Source organism: Ascaphus truei, chromosome 13, assembly GCF_040206685.1.
Source record: "Ascaphus truei isolate aAscTru1 chromosome 13, aAscTru1.hap1, whole genome shotgun sequence".
Classification (NCBI taxonomy): Eukaryota; Metazoa; Chordata; class Amphibia; order Anura; family Ascaphidae; genus Ascaphus; species Ascaphus truei.
The window spans coordinates 37,359,643-37,382,180 of record NC_134495.1 but is presented as its reverse complement, the minus strand read 5'-3'; the positions used below and the strand labels follow the sequence as shown (position 1 = coordinate 37,382,180).

The 22,538-nt window shown below is 56.2% G+C and overlaps 1 gene segment (V, D, J or C); it reads left to right on the top strand.

Annotated features, from left to right (window-relative positions):
- The first annotated feature begins 5,218 nt into the window (after nt 1-5,218).
- Nucleotides 5,219-22,538, top strand: part of LOC142464637 (immunoglobulin heavy constant gamma 1-like) — a 30,638-nt gene continuing 13,318 nt past the window's right edge. Inside the window, 4 exon segments of the C gene segment in view lie at nt 5,219-5,706; nt 7,664-7,730; nt 8,068-8,109; nt 9,254-9,332. Of these exon segments, the coding sequence occupies nt 5,219-5,706; nt 7,664-7,730; nt 8,068-8,109; nt 9,254-9,332 (676 nt within the window).

The following is a 22,538-nucleotide window of genomic DNA, read 5'->3' as shown; positions in this document are numbered from 1 at the left end:
AAAGGGGAGGAGGAGAAGGGGGGAAGGGGGGAGGAGGAGGGGGGAAGGGAAGGAGGAGGGGGGAAGGGGAGGAGGAGGGGGGAAGGGGAGGAGGGGGGGAAGGGAGGAGGAGGAGGGGGGGAAGGGGGGGGAGGAGGGGGAAAGGAGGGGAAGGAGGGGAGAGGGAAGGAGGGGTAGGGGAGGAGGAGGGGGGCAGGGGGTAAGAGGGGGAGGGCAGGGGGGAGGGGTAAGAGAGGGGGGAGGGGGTAAGAGAGGGGGGGGAGAAAGGGGAGCGGGGGGGAGGGAAAGGGGAGGAGGGGGAGGGAAAGGGGGGAGGAGGGGGAGGGAAAGGGGAGGAGGGGGGAGGGGGGAGGGAAAGGGGAGGAGGGGGGAGGGGGGAGGGAAAGGGGAGGAGGGGGGAGGGGGAGGGAAAGGGGAGGAGGGGGAGGGAAAGGGGAGGAGGAGAAGGGGGGAAGGGGGGAGGAGGAGGGGGGGAAGGGAAGGAGGAGGGGGAAGGGGAGGAGGAGGGGGGAAGGGGAGGAGGGGGGGGGAAGGGGAGGAGGGGGGGGAAGGGAGGAGGGGGGGGGAAGGGGAGGAGGGGGGGGAAGGGGAGGAGGGGGGGGGAAGGGGAGGAGGGGAAAGGGGGGAGGAGGAGGGGGGAGGGGAGGAAGAGGGGGGGAAGGAGGGGGAGGGGAGGAAGAGGGGGGAAGGAGGGGGAGGGGAGGAAGAGGGGGGAAGGAGGGGAAGGGGAGGAGGGAAGGGGAGGAGGAGGGGGGAAGGGGGGAAGAGGGGGAGGGCAGGGGGGAGGGGGTAAGAGAGGGGGGAGGGGGTAAGAGAGGGGGAGGGGGTAAGAGAGGGGGGAGGGGGTAAGAGGGGGGAAGGGGTAAGAGGGGGGATAAGGGGAGGGGGTAAGAGGGGGGGAAGGGGAGGGGGGGAAGGGGAGCGGGGGGTGAGAAAGGGGAGCGGGGGGTGAGAAAGGGGAGCGGGGGGTGAGAAAGGGGAGCGGGGGTGAGAAAGGGGAGGGGGTGAGAAAGGGGAGGGGGGAGAAAGGGGAGGGGGAGAAAGGGGAGGGGGGAGAAAGGGGAGGGGGGAGAAAGGGGAGGGGGGGAGAAGGGGAGGGGGGGGAGAAAGGGGAGGGGGGGAGAAAGAGGAGGGGGGGGAGAAAGGGGAGGGGGGAGAAAGGGGAGGGGGGGAGAAAGGGGAGGGGGGAGAAAGGGGAGGGGGGGAGAAAGGGGAGGGGGGGAGAAAGGGGAGGGGGGGAGAAAGGGGAGGGGGGGAGAAAGGGGAGGGGGGGGAGAAAGGGGAGGGGGGGGAGAAAAGGAGGGGGGGAGAAAGGTGAGGGGGTTGAGACAGGGGAGGGGGGGGAAAGGGAGCGGGGGGGGGGGAAAGGGGAGCGGGGGGAAAGGGGAGCGGGGGGAAAGGGAGCGGGGGGGGGGAAAGGGGAGCGGGGGGGGGGAAAGGGGAGCGGGGAGGGGAAGGGGAGCGGGGAGGGGAAGGGGAGCGGGGGGGGAAGGGGAGCGGGGGGGGGAAAGGGGAGCGGGGGGGAAAGGGGAGCGGGGCGGGGAAAGGGGAGCGGGGGGGAAAGGGGAGCGGGGGGGAAAGGGGAGCGGGGGGGAGAAAGGGGAGCGGGGGGGGAGAAAGGGGAGCGGGGGGAGAAAGGGAGCGGGGGGGGGGAGAAAGGGGAGCGGGGGGAGAAAGGGGAGCGGGAGAAAGGGGAGGGGGGGAGGGGGGGAGGGAGGGGGGGGAGAAAGGGGAGGGGGGGAGAAAGGGGAGGGGGGGAGAAAGGGGAGCGGGGGGGAGAAAGGGGAGCAGGGGGGAAAGGGGAGCGGGGGGGGGTAGGGGAGCGGGGGGTAGGGGAGCGGGGGGGGAAGGGGAGCGGGGGGAGAAAGGGAGCGGGGGGAGAAGGGGAGCGGGGGGGGGAAGGGGAGCGGGGGGGGGAGGGGAGTGGGGGGGAAGGGGAGTGGGGGGGGAAGGGGAGTGGGGGGAAGGGGAGTGGGGGGGAAGGGGAGTGGGGGGGGGAAGGGGAGTGGGGGGGGAAGGGGGAGTGGGGGGGGAAGGGGAGTGGGGGGGGGAAGGGATGTGGGGGGGGAAGGGGAGTGTGGACAGGGTGGAGAGCAGTGGGCATATGTATTGTCATAATTAATGTATGTGCATGCCCCCCCCCCTCCGTGCGTCCGTCCCCCTGCTGTTTTGGCTGGTGCCCCCCCCCAATTCTCCGTGACTCGGCCCCCTCCCTCCCCGTGATTCCCCCCCCCCCCCCCCCGTTCCCTGTGACTCTTGGCTCGCCCAACCCCCCCCCTCCGTTCCCCGTGACTCGCGCTCCCCCCTCCCCCCCCCCCGTTCCCCGTTCCCGTGACTCGCGCTCCCTCCTCCCCCCCCCGTGGCGCCCGCTTGGTACCCCGATGTGCCGTCCGGCTGAGTGAGGCGCGTGCAGGCGGCGGCAGGAAGCGCCCTGTGTGGGCCTGTGTGGGCCTGAGGCGCGAGGCTGCGCGGGTGGGCCTGAGGCGCGAGGCTGTTACTGGCGCCATAAGCCGGTGCAGGGCGGCGCACGTGATGTGGGGGGGGGGCTCCGGAGCAGCATCGTGCGGTGGATGTTCGTGTGAGTGTGGGGGGGGGGGGGTGAGGGGCTCCGGAGCAGCATCGTGAGGTGGATGTTCGTGTGAGTGTGGGGGGGGGGTGAGGGGCTCCGGAGCAGCATCGTGAGGTGATGTTCGTGTGAGTGTGGGGGGGGGGGGGTGAGGGGCTCCGGAGCAGCATCGTGAGGTGGATGTTCAGCATCGTGCGTTGGATGGTGGGGGGGGTTGAGGGGTTCCGGAGCAGCATCGTGAGGTGGCATCGTGCGTTGGATGGTCGGCAGCGTGAGTTTTGTGTTGGGGTGAGGGGGGGGGGTTGAGGTGCTCCGGAGGAGCATCGTGCTGTGGATGTATGGGTGAGGGGGGTGGGGTAGTTTTGGGTGTGCTCCGGGGATGTTCGGGTGAGGGGGGGGTGTGATGGAGCATCGTGCGTTGTATGTTCAGCAGCGTGCGTTTGCTGTTCGTGTGAGGGGGGGGGGTGATGGAGCATTGTGCGTTGTATGTTTGGGTGAGGGGGGTTGGTGATGGGCTGCAGTAGCGGGAGAGCTGTGGCGTGCGTTCGTAGTGTGCATGAGGTTGGGGGGGGTGGTGGTGGAGGGGGGTGCATGAGGTTGGGGGTGGTGGTGGTGGTGGAGGGGGGTGCATGAGGTTGAGGGGGGTGGTGGTGGAGGGGGGTGCATGAGGTTGAGGGGGGTGGTGGTGGAGGGGGGTGCATGAGGTTGGGGGGGTGGTGGTGGAGGGGGGTGCATGAGGTTGAGGGGGGTGGTGGTGGAGGGGGGTGCATGAGGTTGGGGGTGGTGGTGGTGGAGGGGGGTGCATGAGGTTGAGGGGGGTGGTGGTGGAGGGGGGTGCATGAGGTTGAGGGGGGTGGTGGTGGAGGGGGGTGCATGAGGTTGGGGGGGTGGTGGTGGAGGGGGGTGCATGAGGTTGAGGGGGGTGGTGGTGGAGGGGGGTGCATGAGGTTGGGGGGGGTGGTGGTGGAGGGGGGTGTTTGTAAGAGGCAGTGTTGAGCTGCTTGTTCGTGCGGTGTGTGGAGGTGAATGTTGATATAGAGATTCTGTACCTGATCTGTGGTAGCAGGCGGTGAGGGTTTTGTGGGTTGAGAGGTCGCCCCAGAGCAGTGAGGATTGTCAGTGAGGGGTGGGACAGTGGGGTGAGGGGTGGGACAGTGTGGCAGTGGTGTTGGCCGAAGGCCAATGAGAGTCAGTGAGGGGTGGGACAGTGTGGTGAGGGGTGGGACAGTGTTGAGGTGGAGTGACAGGCCAAAGGTGCAATGCGATTGGCTCTAGGGACACAGGGCATGCAGACAAACATACAGACATTTCAGAAATATATAGTAGATATATATATATATATTGTGTGAGCCCCTGCTATACTAAGGACTCTGTGTATATCTGCAGATATCATTTAACCCCTTCATACCCATTTACCTTGTCTGAAAGATGCTGCAGCAGGGACTCTGGCGGGGAGTCATAAGAACGTTTCCAGGGTCCGAGGTTGGCGGAGTAATGCGCTTAGCTGTATCCGAAGATATCACTCAATCTCCGGATACAACTTTTGGGGTATCCCCTAACTCCGGAACCCCTCTACATAACCACATTCTGCAAAGACTATCTTCGCCAAACCCACGCTGAAACTTAGAGCCTAGAAATCTCCCGATTCCAGCATCCCAGTAAAGGCAAAAATCACATCATTCTTTAATGTCGCAAAATCAGTATACAGTTGCAGTAATACATTTTTGACATCTGGGTCCCAGAGCTGACACTCTAAGACCCTAACACACGGGTCAGGGCTAACCAAGTGGGATTGACCTTTATTATAAGCCTGGTTAACCCCTTCGCCGCCACACTCTTTGTTCCCTCTCCTATTGCCTGCAGGTGGGTCATGGACCAACGAGCGGGGAGATTCCGTTCCTGCACTCGTGCCAGGCTCGTTGCCCGGTGTGAGGAGTATGGGTTACCGACGGCTGGTCGGGCAAAGACACAGCTTGAAGTGGATGTGGAACAGTATGAGACAAACCTTGGTGTCCTTGCAAGCACTTCTCCTGTGACTGCAGACGCAGTGGAGTCCCTCCAGCACAGGGTGGGCGAGTTAATGCCGCCCCTGGAGGAAGATGAACCAGATAAGGAGGGAGGTGCTCACCGGGATATTGGTGAAAGACTGGGTTTGGAGGTTGCGGGGAACATTATTGCGCCTATAGTTACAATTGTTCCTGTACCTGCGGAGACCCCTAATTCTGGACTGACCGCACTTCTTGCCTCATGGGGAGCAAATGCTACAGCGGATGAGCGGATTCGAAATGCTGGCAAAGGTTCATGGACAAGCGTCCCCTCATGCTCACCTGGTGAACGGAGAGAAGCCTGTGCCCCTCGTTAAGCACCCCAGTTTCAGCCAGTTTGTCTGTGGCACGGACACAATTGATGGCTTCCTATCGGACTTTGAGGCACAGTGCTTAAGGTACCGATTATCTCATTGGGACTGGGTCCTGCGTTTACAACCCTTGCTGTCGGGCGTGGTGAAGGACACATTGCAGGACACCCCACAAGCAGATAGGGATGCTAGCGTTACTGCTGTTGTGGTATGCCCTTACCCCTGAAGCATACAGAGGAAAGTTCAGGACAGGGAGACGCCATACCCAGGAGTCCTTTGTCAACTATAGTGCCCGCATGGCACGCCAGTGTACTCAGTGGGTGGAGGGTTGTGGAGCTACAACATACCACAAGCTGCTGGACTTGATCTGTCAGGAGCAGCCACTGCAGCAGTGCCCCTCGGACGTGAGGGCATGGGTCTTTGATAAAAAGACTAAGACTCATGAAGATGCTGCCAGGATGGCCAACGAGTTTCTCTGCAGCAGTGCCCTGATGGAGGAGAAAGGTGCTCTCAGACGATCGACAGTGCCAGCCAAGAGCACCAAGCAAACCCCTCAATGGCTGCACAAACATGCAGCAGCAGAGTACAGAAGTTCTAAGCCTGCAGAATTCCGGCATGAGAAAAGGTGCTACTCATGCAATAAAGTTGGTCACATCAGACAAGACTGCCCGGACTGTGCCAAGACTGGCACACACACAGGAACCAAGGCCAGCCGAGGATTCAACCCACAGAGGGATGCCCACCGAGATATCTGCCCTTGTAAAGGAGAGAGGATGGAGAGGGAGTGAGAATAGAGAGGATGGAGAGAGAGTGGGGGGTAGAGTGGAGGGAGAGGGAGTGGGGACGGACAGGGAGTGGGGGGGAGAGTGGATGGAGAGGGAGTGGGGGGTGGATAGAGGATGGAGAGGGAGTAGAGGGTGTAGAGAGGATGAAGAGGGAGTGTGGGTGGGGAGAGAGGATAAGGGAGGAGAGGGAGTGGGGGGAGAGGATGGAGAGGGAGTGGGGGGAGAGAGGATGGAAAAGTAGTGGGGGGAGAGAGGATAGAGAAGGGAGTGGGAAAAGAGGATGTAGAGGGAGTGTGGGGGGAGAGAGGAGGGAGTGGTGGGGGGGATATGATGTAGAGGGAGTTGGGGGGAGACAGGATGGAGAGGGAGTGAGGGGGGGCAGGTTGGAGAGGGAGTGGAGATGGAGAGGCAGTGGGAGTGGGGAGAGAGGATGGGGAGGGAGTAGGGGGGAGAGGATGGAGAGGGAGAGGGTGAGAGAGGTTGGAGATGTAGGGGGTGAGAGGATGCGGCGGGAGTAGGAAAGGGAGAGAGGATGGGGAGGGAGTGGGGGAGAGGAAATATGGAGAGGGAGTGGAGGGAGAGGGGATGGGGAGGGAGTGAGGGGGAGAAAGGATTTGGAGGAGAGAGGAGGGGGGAGAGGGAGACGAGAGGATGGGGGGAGAAGGAGGGGGAGAGTGGATGGGTGGGGATGGAGGGAGGATGGGGAGAGGGAAAAATCAAAAGGGGGAGAAAGGATGGAGAGGGAGTGGGGGTAGAGTGAGAGGATGGAGAGGGGGTGGGGGGAAGGATGGAGAGGGAGTTGGGGGAGAGGATGGAGAGGGAGGGGGTGGTGAGAGAGGATGCAGAGGGAATAGGGAAGGTAGAGAGGATGGAGAGGGAGTGGGGGAGAGGAAAGATGGGAAGGGAGTGGAGGGAGAGGGGATGGGGAGGGAGTAAGGGGGAGAAAGGATTTGGAGGAGAGAGGAGGGGGGAGAGGGAGACGAGAGGATGGGGGGAGAAGGAGGGGGAGAGTGGATGGGTGGGGATGGAGGGAGGATGGGGAGAGGGAAAAATCAAAAGGGGGAGAAAGGATGGAGAGGGAGTGGGGGTAGAGTGAGAGGATGGAGAGGGAGTTGGGGGAGAGGATGGAGAGGGAGGGGGTGGTGAGAGAGGATGCAGAGGGAGTAGGGAAGGTAGTGAGGATGGAGAGGGAGTGGGGGAGATGGAGGATGGAGAGGGAGTTGGTAGAGAGAGTATGGAGAGAGAGAGTGGGGAGAGGATGGAGAGAGAGTTGGGGGGAGAGGATGGAGAGGGAGTGGGGGTGAGAGGATTGAGAGGGAGTTGGGGGGAGAGAGTATGGAGAGGGAGTGAGGATGGAGAGGCTGTGGGGGTGGGGAGAGAGGATGGAGAGGGAGTGGGGGGAGAGGATGGAGGCGGAGCATGGGGAGAGAGGATGGAGAGGGAGTGGGGGGGAGAGGATGTAGAGGGAGTAGGGAAGGGAGAGAGGATAGAGAGGGAGTGGGGGAGAGGGAGGATGGAGTGGGAGTGGGGTGAGAGAGGATGGAGGGGGGAGAGAGGATGGGGGAGAGGGAGAAGAGAGGATGGGGGAGAAGGAGTGAGAGGGAGGAGAGAGGATGGGGTGAGGGAGGGAGGAGTAAGGATGGGGGTGAGGGATAATGGGTTCGATGGGTGGAGAGGGAGGATGTGGGAAGAGGGGAAAAAGCAAAGGGGGGGGGGGCAGTTTGATTTAATTTGTTTTATAAATATTTTTTAATTTCCCAGTTTTTGTCTGGTCACCCTACTATGTACAGTATGTCTCACTAAGACTACAAAGCGGAACATTCTTTTCTCTGGGGTCTTCATTCCCACCACCAGCAACAACCAAAAAGGCGTGAGAAGCAGAGGTGTGAAATAAACAAGACAGGAAATGCTATTTCTGAACCTGTTTGTGTCCTGTGTGTTTTCTTGCTATGACAGATGCTCATTCGTGAATGGGCCGTTGAGTGACAAACTGAGGACAGAGGAGTGTTATGGACCAAGGAGTGTCAGAGACTGAAGAGTGTTTGGAGACAGAGGAGTGTTGGGGACAGGGGAGTGTTGGGGACAGAAAAGTGTTGGGGACAGGGGAATGTTGGGGACAACGGAGTGTCAGAGACAGAGGAGTGTTGGGGACAGAGAAGTGTTGGGGACAGAGGAGTGTTGAGCACAGAGCAGTGTTGGGGACAGAGGAGTGTTGAGCACAGAGCAGTGTTGGGGACAGAGGAGTGTTGAGCACAGAGCAGTGTTGCGGACAGAGGAGTGTTGAGGACAGAAGATTGTTGGGGATGGAGAGGTGTTGAAGACAGACGAGTGTGGTGGACAGAGGAGTGTTGGGGTAGAAGAATATTTCTGTTGTGTTTCTGTTCTGGAGACGTCTGTATTTTGTGAGTATTTCACAGCAACTTTTTCTAATCTTTACATCTTCATAACTCTCTCCCAACCCAAAGCCAGGTTCCATCACACACTCATCCAACCCAAAGCCAGCCTTCATCCCAAATTCACTCCAAAACCAAGCCAGACTCCATCACACACTCACTCGAACACAAAACCAGCCTCCATCCCACACTCACTCCAAAACAAATCCAGACTCCATCACACACTCACTCCAACACAACGCCAACCTCCATCACACACTCACATCAACACAATGCCAGCCTCCATCACACACTTACTGCAACCCAAAGCCAGCCTCCATCACACACTCACTGCAACCCAAAGCCAGTCGCCATTACACACTCACTCAAACCCAAAGCCAGCCTCCATCACACAATCACTCCAACCCAAAGCCAGCCTCCATCACACACTCACTACAACACAAAACCAGCCTCCATCCCACATTCACTCCAACACAAAGCCAGCCTCCATCCCACATTCACTCCAAAACAAAGCCAGACTCCATCACACACTCACTCCAACACAAAGCCAGGCTCCATCACAAACTTACACCAACACAAAGCCAGCCTCCATCACACACTCACTCCAACCCAAAGCCAGCCTCCATCACACACACTTACCACAACCACAGCACTAACCACAGACAACTTTCTCACTCACGTTCTCATTAAGATACAAATGCAGCTTCACCACAATACTTCCTCCTGATCCCATCTCTGAGGATCATCTTCAATTTAACTGCATTTAACCTCACAATATTTCTTAATTATGCCTCATGTTTATTTCATTTCCATCTTCACTTTATTCTAACTTAACCAATTGTAACCCTAATAACTCAATCTGTGGTACATATGTAATGTTTTCTGTAACACTAACCTAACCTCAGTAATAACACAGATCTATCTACACTCCTATTCTTAACAGTCCTAACCAAATCTTAACTCATCTTATTCTAACCTCAAATTATTTCACTTTTAACCCCTAGATTACCCCAGTTAGACTCAATTCCCCAACCCAGGCATCGTACTGTATAATCCTATTATAACCTAAGACCCCTCTTCCTCCACCAACATTTTTTTGAATGAAACATGGCACTAACATCCAGATTTTTCCTCATCAATGGGACAATGCCAGAGTCGCCTAAAAGAGGACCACAATAAAGGGGAAGGAGAAAAGCAGGAGAACCTGGAGAGAGAGAGATGGAGCAAAGAAGGTAAGAGGAAATCATAGCGTCTCCTGAGATACGGACTATCGCAGTGGAACAGCCTTGAATCTTCTTTGTGATACATGTAGATGTGCAATGCTTGGCTAGTAATTGTGTAGTAGATCGTTAGTGGATTGATAGTAGATGGGTGCTAGATGGGTAGTAGATTGGTGCTAGATGGGTAGTAGATGGGTAGTAGATTTGTAGAAGATAGGTAGTAGAAGAGTAGTAAGAAGTAGGGGGAGGTCTGGGACAGGTTTGGGGTACAGTAGTAAAAGGGGGAGCTCTGAAACAGGATTGGGGGCAGAAGTACCAGGAGAAGCTCTGGCACAGGATTAGGGGGCAGTAGTAGTAGTAGTGTCAGGGACTCTGGAAGAGGATTGGGGGACAGTAGGGGGAGCTATGGGACAGGATTGGTGGCAGTAGTAGCAGGGGAAACTCTGGGACAGGATTGGGGACAGTAGTAGTAGGGGGATTGGGGACAGTAGTAGTAGGGGGAGCTCTGGGACAGGATTGGTGGCAGTAGTAGCAGGGGAAGCTCTGGGACAGGATTGAGGACAGTAGTAGTAGGGGGAGCTCTGGGACAGGATTGGGGACAGTAGGAGCAGGCAAAGCTCAGGAACAGGATTCGGATCAGTAGTAGTAGGGGGAGCTCTGGGACAGAATTGGGGGGCAGAAGTAGGAGTGGGAGCTATGGGACAAGATTGGGCTACAATAGCAAGAAGGGATCTCTGGGATATGATTAGGGTGTAGTAGTAGCAAGGGAGCTCTTGGACAAGATTGGGGGCAGTAGTAGCAGACACAAATCTGGGACAGGATTGGGGATAGTAGTAGCAGGAGGAGCTAAGGGACAGAATTGGGGACAGTGGTAGCAGGGGGAGCTCAGGGACAGGATTGGGGGTAGGAGCAGGGGGAGCTATGGGACAAGATGGGGGCGACAGGATTGGGAACAGTAATAGCAGGGGGAGCTCAGGGACAGGATTGGGGGCAGTAGTAGCAGTGGGAGCTCTGGGACAGTATAGGGGCAGTAGAATCAGGGGGAGCTCTGGGATAGGATTTGGGACAGTAGTAGCAGGGAGTGCTATATGACAGGATTGGGGGCAGGATTTGAGGGCAGTAGTGGTAGTATAGGGGACTTGGAACAGGATTGGGGGGCAAAAGAAGTAGGGGGAGCTTTGGGACTGGATTGGGGGCAGTAGTCACAGGGGGAGCTCTGAGACAGGATTCAGAGGCAGTAGTAACAGTGGGAAGCTCTGGGACAAGATTGGGGGCAGTAGTAGCAGGCACAAATCTGAGACAGGATTGGGGATAGTAGTAGCAGGAGGAGCTAAGGGACAGAATTGGGGACAGTGGTAGCAGGGGGAGCTCTGGGACAGGATTGGGGGCAGAAGTAGCAGGCAAAGATCTGGGACATGACTGGGGGCAGTGCTAGCAGGGGGCGCTCAGGGACAGGAACGGCGGCAGTAGGAGCAGGGGGAGCTCTGGGACAGGATTGGGGGCAGTAGGAGCAGGGGGAGCTCTGGGACACGACTGGGGTAGTAGTAGCAGGGGGCGCTCAGGGACAGGATTGGGGACAGTAATAGCACGGGGAGCTCAGGGACAGGATTGGGGACAGTAGTAGCAGTGGGAGCTCTGGGATAGGATTTGGGAAAGTAGTAGCAGGGGCAGCTATATGACAGGATTGGGGGCAGGATTTGGGGGCAGTAGTGGTAGTATAGGGGATTTGGAACAGGATTGGGGGGCAAAAGTAGGGGGAGCTTTGGGACTGGATTGGGGGCAGTAGTCACAGGGGGAGCTCTGAGACAGGATTCAGAGGCAGTAGTAACAGGGGGAACTCTTGGACAGGATTGGGGGCAGTAGTGGCAGAGGGAGCTCAGTGACAGTATTGGGGGGGTAGTAGTAGCAGGAGGAGCTCTGGGACAGGATTGGGGGGCAGTAGGAGCAGGGGGAGCTCTGGGACAGGATTGAGGGCAGTAGTAGTAGGGGAGCTCTGGGACAGGATTGAGGGCAGTAGTAGTAGGGGAGCTCTGGGACAGGATTGGGGGCAGTAGTAGGAGGGGCAGCTCAGGGAAATAATTGGGGACAATATTAGCAGGGAGAGCTATGGAACAGGATTGGGGGGCAGTATTAGAAGGGGTAGCTCTCGCAAAATATTGGGGGACAGTAGTAGCAAGTGATGCTCTGGGACAGGATTGTGAGGCATTAGTAGTCGAGGGGATTATAGGACAGGCTTGGAGGGGCAAAAGAAGTAGGGGGAGCTCTGGAACATGATTGGGGGGAAGTAGTAGCAGGGGGAACTCTTGGACCGGGATTGGGAGGCAGAGATGTAGTGGAAGCTCTGGGACTAGATTGGGGCCAGACGTAGTAGGGGGAACTCATGGACAGGATTGGGGGGCAGTAGTAGCAATGAAATCTCTGGGACAGGAATAAAGTCAGTAGTAGCAGGGGGAGATCTGGGACAGGAATACAGGCAGTAGTAGCAGGGGGAGATCTGGGACATTATTGATTGTGGAAGTAGAAGGTGGAGCTCTGGGACAGGATTGGGGGGGCTTGGATTGGGGGTCAGTAGTAGTAATTGAAGCTCTAGAACAGGATTGGGGGGCAGTAGTAGGTAGTAGGGGGAGCTCTGGGACAGGATTGGGGGCAGTACTAGCATTAGGAGATCAGAAACAGAATTGGGCAGCAATATTAACAAGGGGAGTTCCTAGGCTGGATTGGGGGGCAGTAGTAGTAGTAGGGGGAAACTCTGGGATTCGATTTAGGGAGGAGGAGTAATAGGGTGAGCTCCTGGAATAAATGAGGGGGGGGGCAGAAGTAGCAGGAGGAGGTTTTTAACAGGATTGGGGCAGTACAAAGAGGGGAAGCTCTGGGATGGGATTGGAAGGCAATGGTAGCAGGTGGAGCTTTTGGAAAGGATTGGGGGGCAGTAGAAGTAGACAGACCTTTGGGGAAGGATTTGTGGGGGTGTAGTAGTCAGGGAAACTCTGGGTCAGATTTGGGGGCAGTAGCTGTGCTACCTGTATAACATACAGCACTGGAATATTAGAGGCATATCTGGGTCAGGGTTGCAGGGCAGTAACAAGGCGGCATGTTTAGGGTTTTGCAGGTAACTAAAAGAACTGAAGAGAATAATTGGGCTGTGATAGTCCAGTTTATGAGTGTGCTATTCCATCCCAAATTGAGTTAGATTGAGATGAGGGGCAACACGACAAGGGAGGAGATCAGTAAGTAAATAGCAGAGGGAGCTGCTGGTCTAGAGTGATGTGCAGAAGGACTGCATTGTGTACTACTTGGGGTGTCAATAGAAGGATAATTGCAGGTACAGATGGATAGGATTGGGGCACAGTTACAAGGATGTCTGTAGGATGTTCAGTAATGGAATAGCCGGGTGTACCACAGAATTATTGAGGCCCAGCGAGACAGAACTGGAGAAGCAGAACTGTATGGAAGTGGTAGGTACAAGAATAGCAGAGAGACTTTCAGGGCTGTATTGGGTGTGGAGGGTATCCAGCAGCACAATTCCTGGAGTGCTGCATAGCAGTGTTGGGGTGCAGTGGCAGAACTGCATGGGTGCGGTTCACTAGGAAAATAACAGAGGAAACGTGCAGGATTCATGTGCTTTAGCAGGGAGGGGGTTAAATAAAAGAATATCACATAGGATTAGGTTGCAAAACAGATCTGTCTGCATGAGGTAGGATAGTGGAATAGCGCAGGGCAGCATGAGGTAGGATAGAGGAATAGCGCAGGGCAGCATGAGGTAGGATAGTGGAATAGCGCAGGGCTGCATGAGGTAGGATAGAGGAATAGCGCAGGGCAGCATGAGGTAGGATAGAGGAATAGCGCAGGGCTGCATGAGGTAGGATAGTGGAATAGCGCAGGGCAGCATGAGGTAGGATAGTGGAATAGCGCAGGGCTGCATGAGGTAGGATAGTGGGGTAGCGCAGTGCTGCATGAGGCTGGGTAGTGGGATAGCGCAGGGCTGCATGAGGTAGGATAGTGGGATAGAGCAGGGCTGCATGAGGTAGGATAGTGGAATAGCACAGGGCAGCATGAGGTAGGATAGTGGAATAGCGCAGGGCTGCATGAGGTAGGATAGTGGGGTAGCGCAGGGCTGCATGAGGTAGGATAGTGGAATAGCGCAGGGCTGCATGAGGTAGGATAGTGGGATAGCGCAGGGCTGCATGAGGCTGGGTAGTGGGATAGCGCAGGGCTGCATGAGGTAGGATAATGGTATAGAGCAGGGCTGCATGAGGTAGGATAGAGGAATAGCGCAGGGCTGCATGAGGTAGGATAGTGGGATAGCGCAGGGCTGCATGAGGTAGGATAGTGGGATAGCGCAGGGCTGCATGAGGCTGGGTAGTAAGATAGAGTAGGGCTGCATGAGGTAGGATAGTGGGATAGCGCAGGGCTGCATGAGGTAGGATAGTGGGATAGCGCAGGGCTGCATGAGGTAGGATAGTGGGATAGTGCAGGGCTGCATGAGGTAGGATAGTGGGATAGCGCAGGGCTGCATGAGGTAGGATAGAGGAATAGCGCAGGGCTGCATGAGGTAGGATAGTGGAATAGCGCAGGGCAGCATGAGGTAGGATAGTGGAATAGCGCAGGGCTGCATGAGGTAGGATAGAGGAATAGCGCAGGGCTGCATGAGGTAGGATAGTGGGATAGAGCAGGGCAGCATGAGGTAGGATAGTGGAATAGCGCAGGGCAGCATGAGGTAGGATAGTGGAATAGCGCAGGGCTGCATGAGGTAGGATAGTGGGGTAGCGCAGGGCTGCATGAGGCTGGGTAGTGGGATAGCGCAGGGCTGCATGAGGTAGGATAGTGGGATAGAGCAGGGCTGCATGAGATAGGATAGTGGAATAGCGCAGGGCAGCATGAGGTAGGATAGTGGAATAGCGCAGGGCTGCATGAGGTAGGATAGTGGGGTAGCGCAGGGCTGCATGAGGCTGGGTAGTGGGATAGCGCAGGGCTGCATGAGGTAGGATAATGGAATAGAGCAGGGCTGCATGAGGTAGGATAGAGGAATAGCGCAGGGCTGCATGAGGTAGGATAGTGGGATAGCGCAGGGCTGCATGAGGTAGGATAGTGGGATAGCGCAGGGCTGCATGAGGCTGGGTAGTGGGATAGAGTAGGGCTGCATGAGGTAGGATAGTGGGATAGCGCAGGGCTGCATGAGGTAGGATAGTGGGATAGCGCAGGGCTGCATGAGGTAGGATAGTGGGATAGTGCAGGGCTGCATGAGGTAGGATAGTGGGATAGCGCAGGGCTGCATGAGGTAGGATAGAGGAATAGCGCAGGGCTGCATGAGGCTGGGTAGTGGGATAGAGTAGGGCTGCATAAGGTAGGATAGTGGGATAGCGCAGGGCTGCATGAGGTAGGAGAGTGGAATAGCGCAGGGCTGCATGAGGTAGGATAGTGGAATAGCGCAGGGCTGCATGAGGTAGGATAGTGGAATAGCGCAGGGCTGCATGAGGTAGGATAGTGGAATAGCGCAGGGCTGCATGAGGTAGGATAGTGGGATAGAGTAGGGCTGCATGAGGTAGGATAGTGGAATAGCGCAGGGCTGCATGAGGTAGGATAGAGGAATAGCGCAGGGCTGCATGAGGTAGGATAGTGGGATAGCGCAGGGCTGCATGAGGCTGGATAGTGGGATAGAGCAGGGCTGCATGAGGTAGGATAGTGGGGTAGCGCAGGGCTGCATGAGGCTGGGTAGTGGGATAGAGCAGGGCTGCATGAGGTAGGATAGAGGAATAGCGCAGGGCTGCATGAGGTAGGATAGTGGGATAGCGCAGGGCTGCATGAGGTAGGATAGTGGGATAGCGCAGGGCTGCATGAGGTAGGATCGTGGGATAGAGCAGGGCTGCATGAGGTAGGATAGAGGAATAGCGCAGGGCTGCATGAGGTAGGATAATGGAATAGCACAGGGCTGCATGAGGTAGGATTGTGGGATAGCGCAGGGCTGCATGAGGTAGGATAGTGGGATAGCACAGGGCTGCATGAGGTAGGATAGTGGAATAGCGCATGGCTGCATGAGGTAGGATAGAGGAATAGCGCAGGGCTGCATGAGGCTGGGTAGTGGGATAGAGTAGGGCTGCATGAGGTAGGATAGTGGAATAGCGCAGGGCTGCATGAGGTAGGATAGTGGAATAGCGCAGGGCTGCATGAGGTAGGATAGTGGAATAGCGCAGGGCTCCATGAGGTAGGATAGAGGAATAGCGCAAGGCTGCATGAGATAAGATAGTGGAATAGCGCAGGGCTGCATGAGGTAGGATAGAGGAATAGCGCAGGGCTGCATGAGGCTCGGTAGTGGGATAGAGCAGGGCTGCATGAGGCTGGGTAGTGGGATAGAGCAGGGCTGCATGAGGTAGGATAGAGGAATAACGCAGGGCTGCATGAGGTAGGATAGAGGAATAGCGCAAGGCTGCATGAGGTAGGATAGAGGAATAGCGCAGGGCTGCATGAGACTGGGTAGTGGGATAAAGCAGGGCTGCATGAGGTAGGATAGTGGAATAGCGCAGGGTTGCATGAGGCAGGATAGTGGAATAGCGCAGGGCTGCATGAGGTAGGATAGAGGAATAGCGCAGGGCTGCATGAGACTGGGTAGTGGGATAAAGCAGGGCTGCATGAGGTAGGATAGTGGAATAGCGCAGGGCTGCATGAGGTAGGATAGTGTAATAGCGCAGGGCTGCATGAGGTAGGATAGTGGGATAGAGTAGGGCTGCATGAGGTAGGATAGTGGAATAGCGCAGGGCTGCATGAGGTAGGATAGAGGAATAGCGCAGGGCTGCATGAGGTAGGATAGTGGGATAGCGCAGGGCTGCATGAGGCTGGATAGTGGGATAGAGCAGGGCTGCATGAGGTAGGATAGTGGGGTAGCGCAGGGCTGCATGAGGCTGGGTAGTGGGATAGAGCAGGGCTGCATGAGGTAGGATAGTGGGATAGCGCAGGGCTGCATGAGGTAGGATAGTGGGATAGAGCAGGGCTGCATGAGGTAGGATAGTGGAATAGCGCAGGGCTGCATGAGGTAGGATAGTGGGATAGAGCAGGGCTGCATGAGGTAGGATAGAGGAATAGCGCATGGCTGCATGAGGTAGGATAGAGGAATAGCGCATGGCTGCATGAGGTAGGATAGTGGAATAGCGCAGGGCTGCATGAGGTAGGATAGTGGAATAGCGCAGGGCTGCATGAGGTAGGATAGTGGAATAGCGCAGGGCTGCATGAGGTAGGATAGTGGAATAGCGCAGGGCTGCATGAGGTAGGATAGAGGAATAGCGCAGGGCTGCATGAGGTAGGATAGTGGGATAGAGCAGGGCTGCATGAGGTAGGATAGTGGAATAGCGCAGGGCTGCATGAGGTAGGATAATGGAATAGAGCAGGGCTGCATGAGGTAGGATAGAGGAATAGCGCAGGGCTGCATGAGGTAGGATAGTGGGATAGCGCAGGGCTGCATGAGGTAGGATCGTGGAATAGAACAGGGCTGCATGAGGTAGGATAGTGGGATAGCGCAGGGCTGCATGAGGTAGGATAGTGGGATAGCACAGGGCTGCATGAGGTAGGATAGTGGGATAGCACAGGGCTGCATGAGGTAGGATAGTGGAATAGCGCAAGGCTGCATGAGATAAGATAGTGGAATAGCGCATGGCTGCATGAGGTAGGATAGAGGAATAGCGCAGGGCTGCATGAGGCTGGGTAGTGGGATAGAGTAGGGCTGCATGAGGTAGGATAGTGGAATAGCGCAGGGCTGCATGAGGTAGGATAGTGGAATAGCGCAGGCCTGCATGAGGTAGGATAGTGGAATAGCGCAGGGCTCCATGAGGTAGGATAGAGGAATAGCGCAAGGCTGCATGAGATAAGATAGTGGAATAGCGCAGGGCTGCATGAGGTAGGATAGAGGAATAGCGCAGGGCTGCATGAGGCTCGGTAGTGGGATAGAGCAGGGCTGCATGAGGCTGGGTAGTGGGATAGAGCAGGGCTGCATGAGGTAGGATAGAGGAATAACGCAGGGCTGCATGAGGTAGGATAAAGGAATAGTGCAAGGCTGCATGAGGTAGGATAGAGGAATAGCGCAGGGCTGCATGAGACTGGGTAGTGGGATAAAGCAGGGCTGCATGAGGTAGGATAGTGGAATAGCGCAGGGCTGCATGAGGTAGGATAGTGGAATAGCACAGGGCTGCATGAGGTAGGATAGAGGAATAGCGCAGGGCTGCATGAGACTGGGTAGTGGGATAAAGCAGGGCTGCATGAGGTAGGATAGTGGAATAGCGCAGGGCTGCATGAGGTAGGATAGCTGAATAGCGCTGGGCTGCATGAGGTAGGAGAGTGGAATAGCGCAGGGCTGCATGAGGTAGGATAGTGGAATAGCGCAGGGCTGCATGAGGTAGGATAGCTGAATAGCGCAGGGCTGCATGAGGTAGGATAGCTGAATAGCGCAGGGCTGCATGAGGTAGGATAGAGGAATAGCGCAGGGCTGCATGAGGTAGGATAGCTGAATAGCACAGGGCTGCATGAGGTAGGATAGTGGAATAGCGCAGGGCTGCATGAGGTAGGATAGAGGAATAGCGCAGGGCTGCATGAGGTAGGATAGCTGAATAGCGCAGGGCTGCATGAGGTAGGATAGCTGAATAGCGCAGGGCTGCATGAGGTAGGATAGAGGAATAGCGCAGGGCTGCATGAGGTAGGATAGCTGAATAGCGCAGGGCTGCATGAGGTAGGATAGTGGAATAGCGCAGGGCTGCATGAGGTAGGATAGAGGAATAGCGCAGGGCTGCATGAGGTAGGATAGAGGAATAGCACAGGGATGCATGAGGTAGGATAGAGGAATAGCGCAGGGCTGCATGAGGTAGGATAGTGGAATAGCGCAGGACTAAATGAGGTAGGATAGTGGGATAGCGCAGGGCTGCATGAGGTAGGATAGTGGAATAGCGCAGGGCTGCATGAGGTAGGATAGTGGGATAGAGCAGGGCTGGATGAGGTAGGATAGTGGAATAGCGCAGGGCTGCATGAGGTAGGATAGAGGAATAGCGCAGGGCTGCATGAGACTGGGTAGTGGGATAAAGCAGGGCTGCATGAGGTAGGATAGAGGAATAGCGCAGGGCTGCATGAGGTAGGATAGTGGAATAGCGCAGGGCTGCATGAGGTAGGATAGTGGGATAGCGCAGGGCTGCATGAGGTAGGATAGTGGAATAGCGCAAGGCTGCATGAGATAAGATAGTGGAATAGCGCATGGCTGCATGAGGTAGGATAGAGGAATAGCGCAGGGCTGCATGAGGCTGGGTAGTGGGATAGAGTAGGGCTGCATGAGGTAGGATAGTGGAATAGCGCAGGGCTGCATGAGGTAGGATAGTGGAATAGCGCAGGGTTGCATGAGGCAGGATAGTGGAATAGCGCAGGGCTGCATGAGGTAGGATAGAGGAATAGCGCAGGGCTGCATGAGACTGGGTAGTGGGATAAAGCAGGGCTGCATGAGGTAGGATAGTGTAATAGCGCAGGGCTGCATGAGGTAGGATAGTGTAATAGCGCAGGGCTGCATGAGGTAGGATAGTGGGATAGAGTAGGGCTGCATGAGGTAGGATAGTGGAATAGCGCAGGGCTGCATGAGGTAGGATAGAGGAATAGCGCAGGGCTGCATGAGGTAGGATAGTGGGATAGCGCAGGGCTGCATGAGGCTGGATAGTGGGATAGAGCAGGGCTGCATGAGGTAGGATAGTGGGGTAGCGCAGGGCTGCATGAGGCTGGGTAGTGGGATAGAGCAGGGCTGCATGAGGTAGGATAGTGGGATAGCGCAGGGCTGCATGAGGTAGGATAGTGGGATAGAGCAGGGCTGCATGAGGTAGGATAGTGGAATAGCGCAGGGCTGCATGAGGTAGGATAGTGGGATAGAGCAGGGCTGCATGAGGTAGGATAGAGGAATAGCGCATGGCTGCATGAGGTAGGATAGAGGAATAGCGCATGGCTGCATGAGGTAGGATAGTGGAATAGCGCAGGGCTGCATGAGGTAGGATAGTGGAATAGCGCAGGGCTGCATGAGGTAGGATAGTGGAATAGCGCAGGGCTGCATGAGGTAGGATAGTGGAATAGCGCAGGGCTGCATGAGGTAGGATAGAGGAATAGCGCAGGGCTGCATGAGGTAGGATAGTGGGATAGAGCAGGGCTGCATGAGGTAGGATAGTGGAATAGCGCAGGGCTGCATGAGGTAGGATAATGGAATAGAGCAGGGCTGCATGAGGTAGGATAGAGGAATAGCGCAGGGCTGCATGAGGTAGGATAGTGGGATAGCGCAGGGCTGCATGAGGTAGGATCGTGGAATAGAACAGGGCTGCATGAGGTAGGATAGTGGGATAGCGCAGGGCTGCATGAGGTAGGATAGTGGGATAGCACAGGGCTGCATGAGGTAGGATAGTGGGATAGCACAGGGCTGCATGAGGTAGGATAGTGGAATAGCGCAAGGCTGCATGAGATAAGATAGTGGAATAGCGCATGGCTGCATGAGGTAGGATAGAGGAATAGCGCAGGGCTGCATGAGGCTGGGTAGTGGGATAGAGTAGGGCTGCATGAGGTAGGATAGTGGAATAGCGCAGGGCTGCATGAGGTAGGATAGTGGAATAGCGCAGGCCTGCATGAGGTAGGATAGTGGAATAGCGCAGGGCTCCATGAGGTAGGATAGAGGAATAGCGCAAGGCTGCATGAGATAAGATAGTGGAATAGCGCAGGGCTGCATGAGGTAGGATAGAGGAATAGCGCAGGGCTGCATGAGGCTCGGTAGTGGGATAGAGCAGGGCTGCATGAGGCTGGGTAGTGGGATAGAGCAGGGCTGCATGAGGTAGGATAGAGGAATAACGCAGGGCTGCATGAGGTAGGATAAAGGAATAGTGCAAGGCTGCATGAGGTAGGATAGAGGAATAGCGCAGGGCTGCATGAGACTGGGTAGTGGGATAAAGCAGGGCTGCATGAGGTAGGATAGTGGAATAGCGCAGGGCTGCATGAGGTAGGATAGTGGAATAGCGCAGGGCTGCATGAGGTAGGATAGAGGAATAGCGCAGGGCTGCATGAGACTGGGTAGTGGGATAAAGCAGGGCTGCATGAGGTAGGATAGTGGAATAGCGCAGGGCTGCATGAGGTAGGATAGCTGAATAGCGCAGGGCTGCATGAGGTAGGAGAGTGGAATAGCGCAGGGCTGCATGAGGTAGGATAGTGGAATAGCGCAGGGCTGCATGAGGTAGGATAGCTGAATAGCGCAGGGCTGCATGAGGTAGGATAGCTGAATAGCGCAGGGCTGCATGAGGTAGGATAGAGGAATAGTGCAGGGCTGCATGAGGTAGGATAGCTGAATAGCACAGGGCTGCATGAGGTAGGATAGTGGAATAGCGCAGGGCTGCATGAGGTAGGATAGAGGAATAGCGCAGGGCTGCATGAGGTAGGATAGCTGAATAGCGCAGGGCTGCATGAGGTAGGATAGCTGAATAGCGCAGGGCTGCATGAGGTAGGATAGAGGAATAGCGCAGGGCTGCATGAGGTAGGATAGCTGAATAGCGCAGGGCTGCATGAGGTAGGATAGTGGAATAGCGCAGGGCTGCATGAGGTAGGATAGAGGAATAGCGCAGGGCTGCATGAGGTAGGATAGAGGAATAGCACAGGGATGCATGAGGTAGGATAGAGGAATAGCGCAGGGCTGCATGAGGTAGGATAGTGGAATAGCGCAGGACTAAATGAGGTAGGATAGTGGGATAGCGCAGGGCTGCATGAGGTAGGATAGTGGAATAGCGCAGGGCTGCATGAGGTAGGATAGTGGGATAGAGCAGGGCTGGATGAGGTAGGATAGTGGAATAGCGCAGGGCTGCATGAGGTAGGATAGAGGAATAGCGCAGGGCTGCATGAGACTGGATAGTGGGATAAAGCAGGGCTGCATGAGGTAGGATAGAGGAATAGCGCAGGGCTGCATGAGGTAGGATAGTGGAATAGCGCAGGGCTGCATGAGGTAGGCTAGTGGGATAGCGCAGGGCTGCATGAGGTAGGATAGTGGAATAGCGCAAGGCTGCATGAGATAAGATAGTGGAATAGCGCATGGCTGCATGAGGTAGGATAGAGGAATAGCGCAGGGCTGCATGAGGCTGGGTAGTGGGATAGAGTAGGGCTGCATGAGGTAGGATAGTGGAATAGCGCAGGGCTGCATGAGGTAGGATAGTGGAATAGCGCAGGCCTGCATGAGGTAGGATAGTGGAATAGCGCAGGGCTCCATGAGGTAGGATAGAGGAATAGCGCAAGGCTGCATGAGATAAGATAGTGGAATAGCGCAGGGCTGCATGAGGTAGGATAGAGGAATAGCGCAGGGCTGCATGAGGCTCGGTAGTGGGATAGAGCAGGGCTGCATGAGGCTGGGTAGTGGGATAGAGCAGGGCTGCATGAGGTAGGATAGAGGAATAACGCAGGGCTGCATGAGGTAGGATAAAGGAATAGTGCAAGGCTGCATGAGGTAGGATAGAGGAATAGCGCAGGGCTGCATGAGACTGGGTAGTGGGATAAAGCAGGGCTGCATGAGGTAGGATAGTGGAATAGCGCAGGGCTGCATGAGGTAGGATAGTGGAATAGCGCAGGGCTGCATGAGGTAGGATAGAGGAATAGAGCAGGGCTGCATGAGACTGGGTAGTGGGATAAAGCAGGGCTGCATGAGGTAGGATAGTGGAATAGCGCAGGGCTGCATGAGGTAGGATAGCTGAATAGCGCAGGGCTGCATGAGGTAGGAGAGTGGAATAGCGCAGGGCTGCATGAGGTAGGATAGTGGAATAGCGCAGGGCTGCATGAGGTAGGATAGCTGAATAGCGCAGGGCTGCATGAGGTAGGATAGCTGAATAGCGCAGGGCTGCATGAGGTAGGATAGAGGAATAGCGCAGGGCTGCATGAGGTAGGATAGCTGAATAGCGCAGGGCTGCATGAGGTAGGATAGTGGAATAGCGCAGGGCTGCATGAGGTAGGATAGAGGAATAGCGCAGGGCTGCATGAGGTAGGATAGCTGAATAGCGCAGGGCTGCATGAGGTAGGATAGCTGAATAGCGCAGGGCTGCATGAGGTAGGATAGAGGAATAGCGCAGGGCTGCATGAGGTAGGATAGCTGAATAGCGCAGGGCTGCATGAGGTAGGATAGTGGAATAGCGCAGGGCTGCATGAGGTAGGATAGAGGAATAGCGCAGGGCTGCATGAGGTAGGATAGAGGAATAGCAC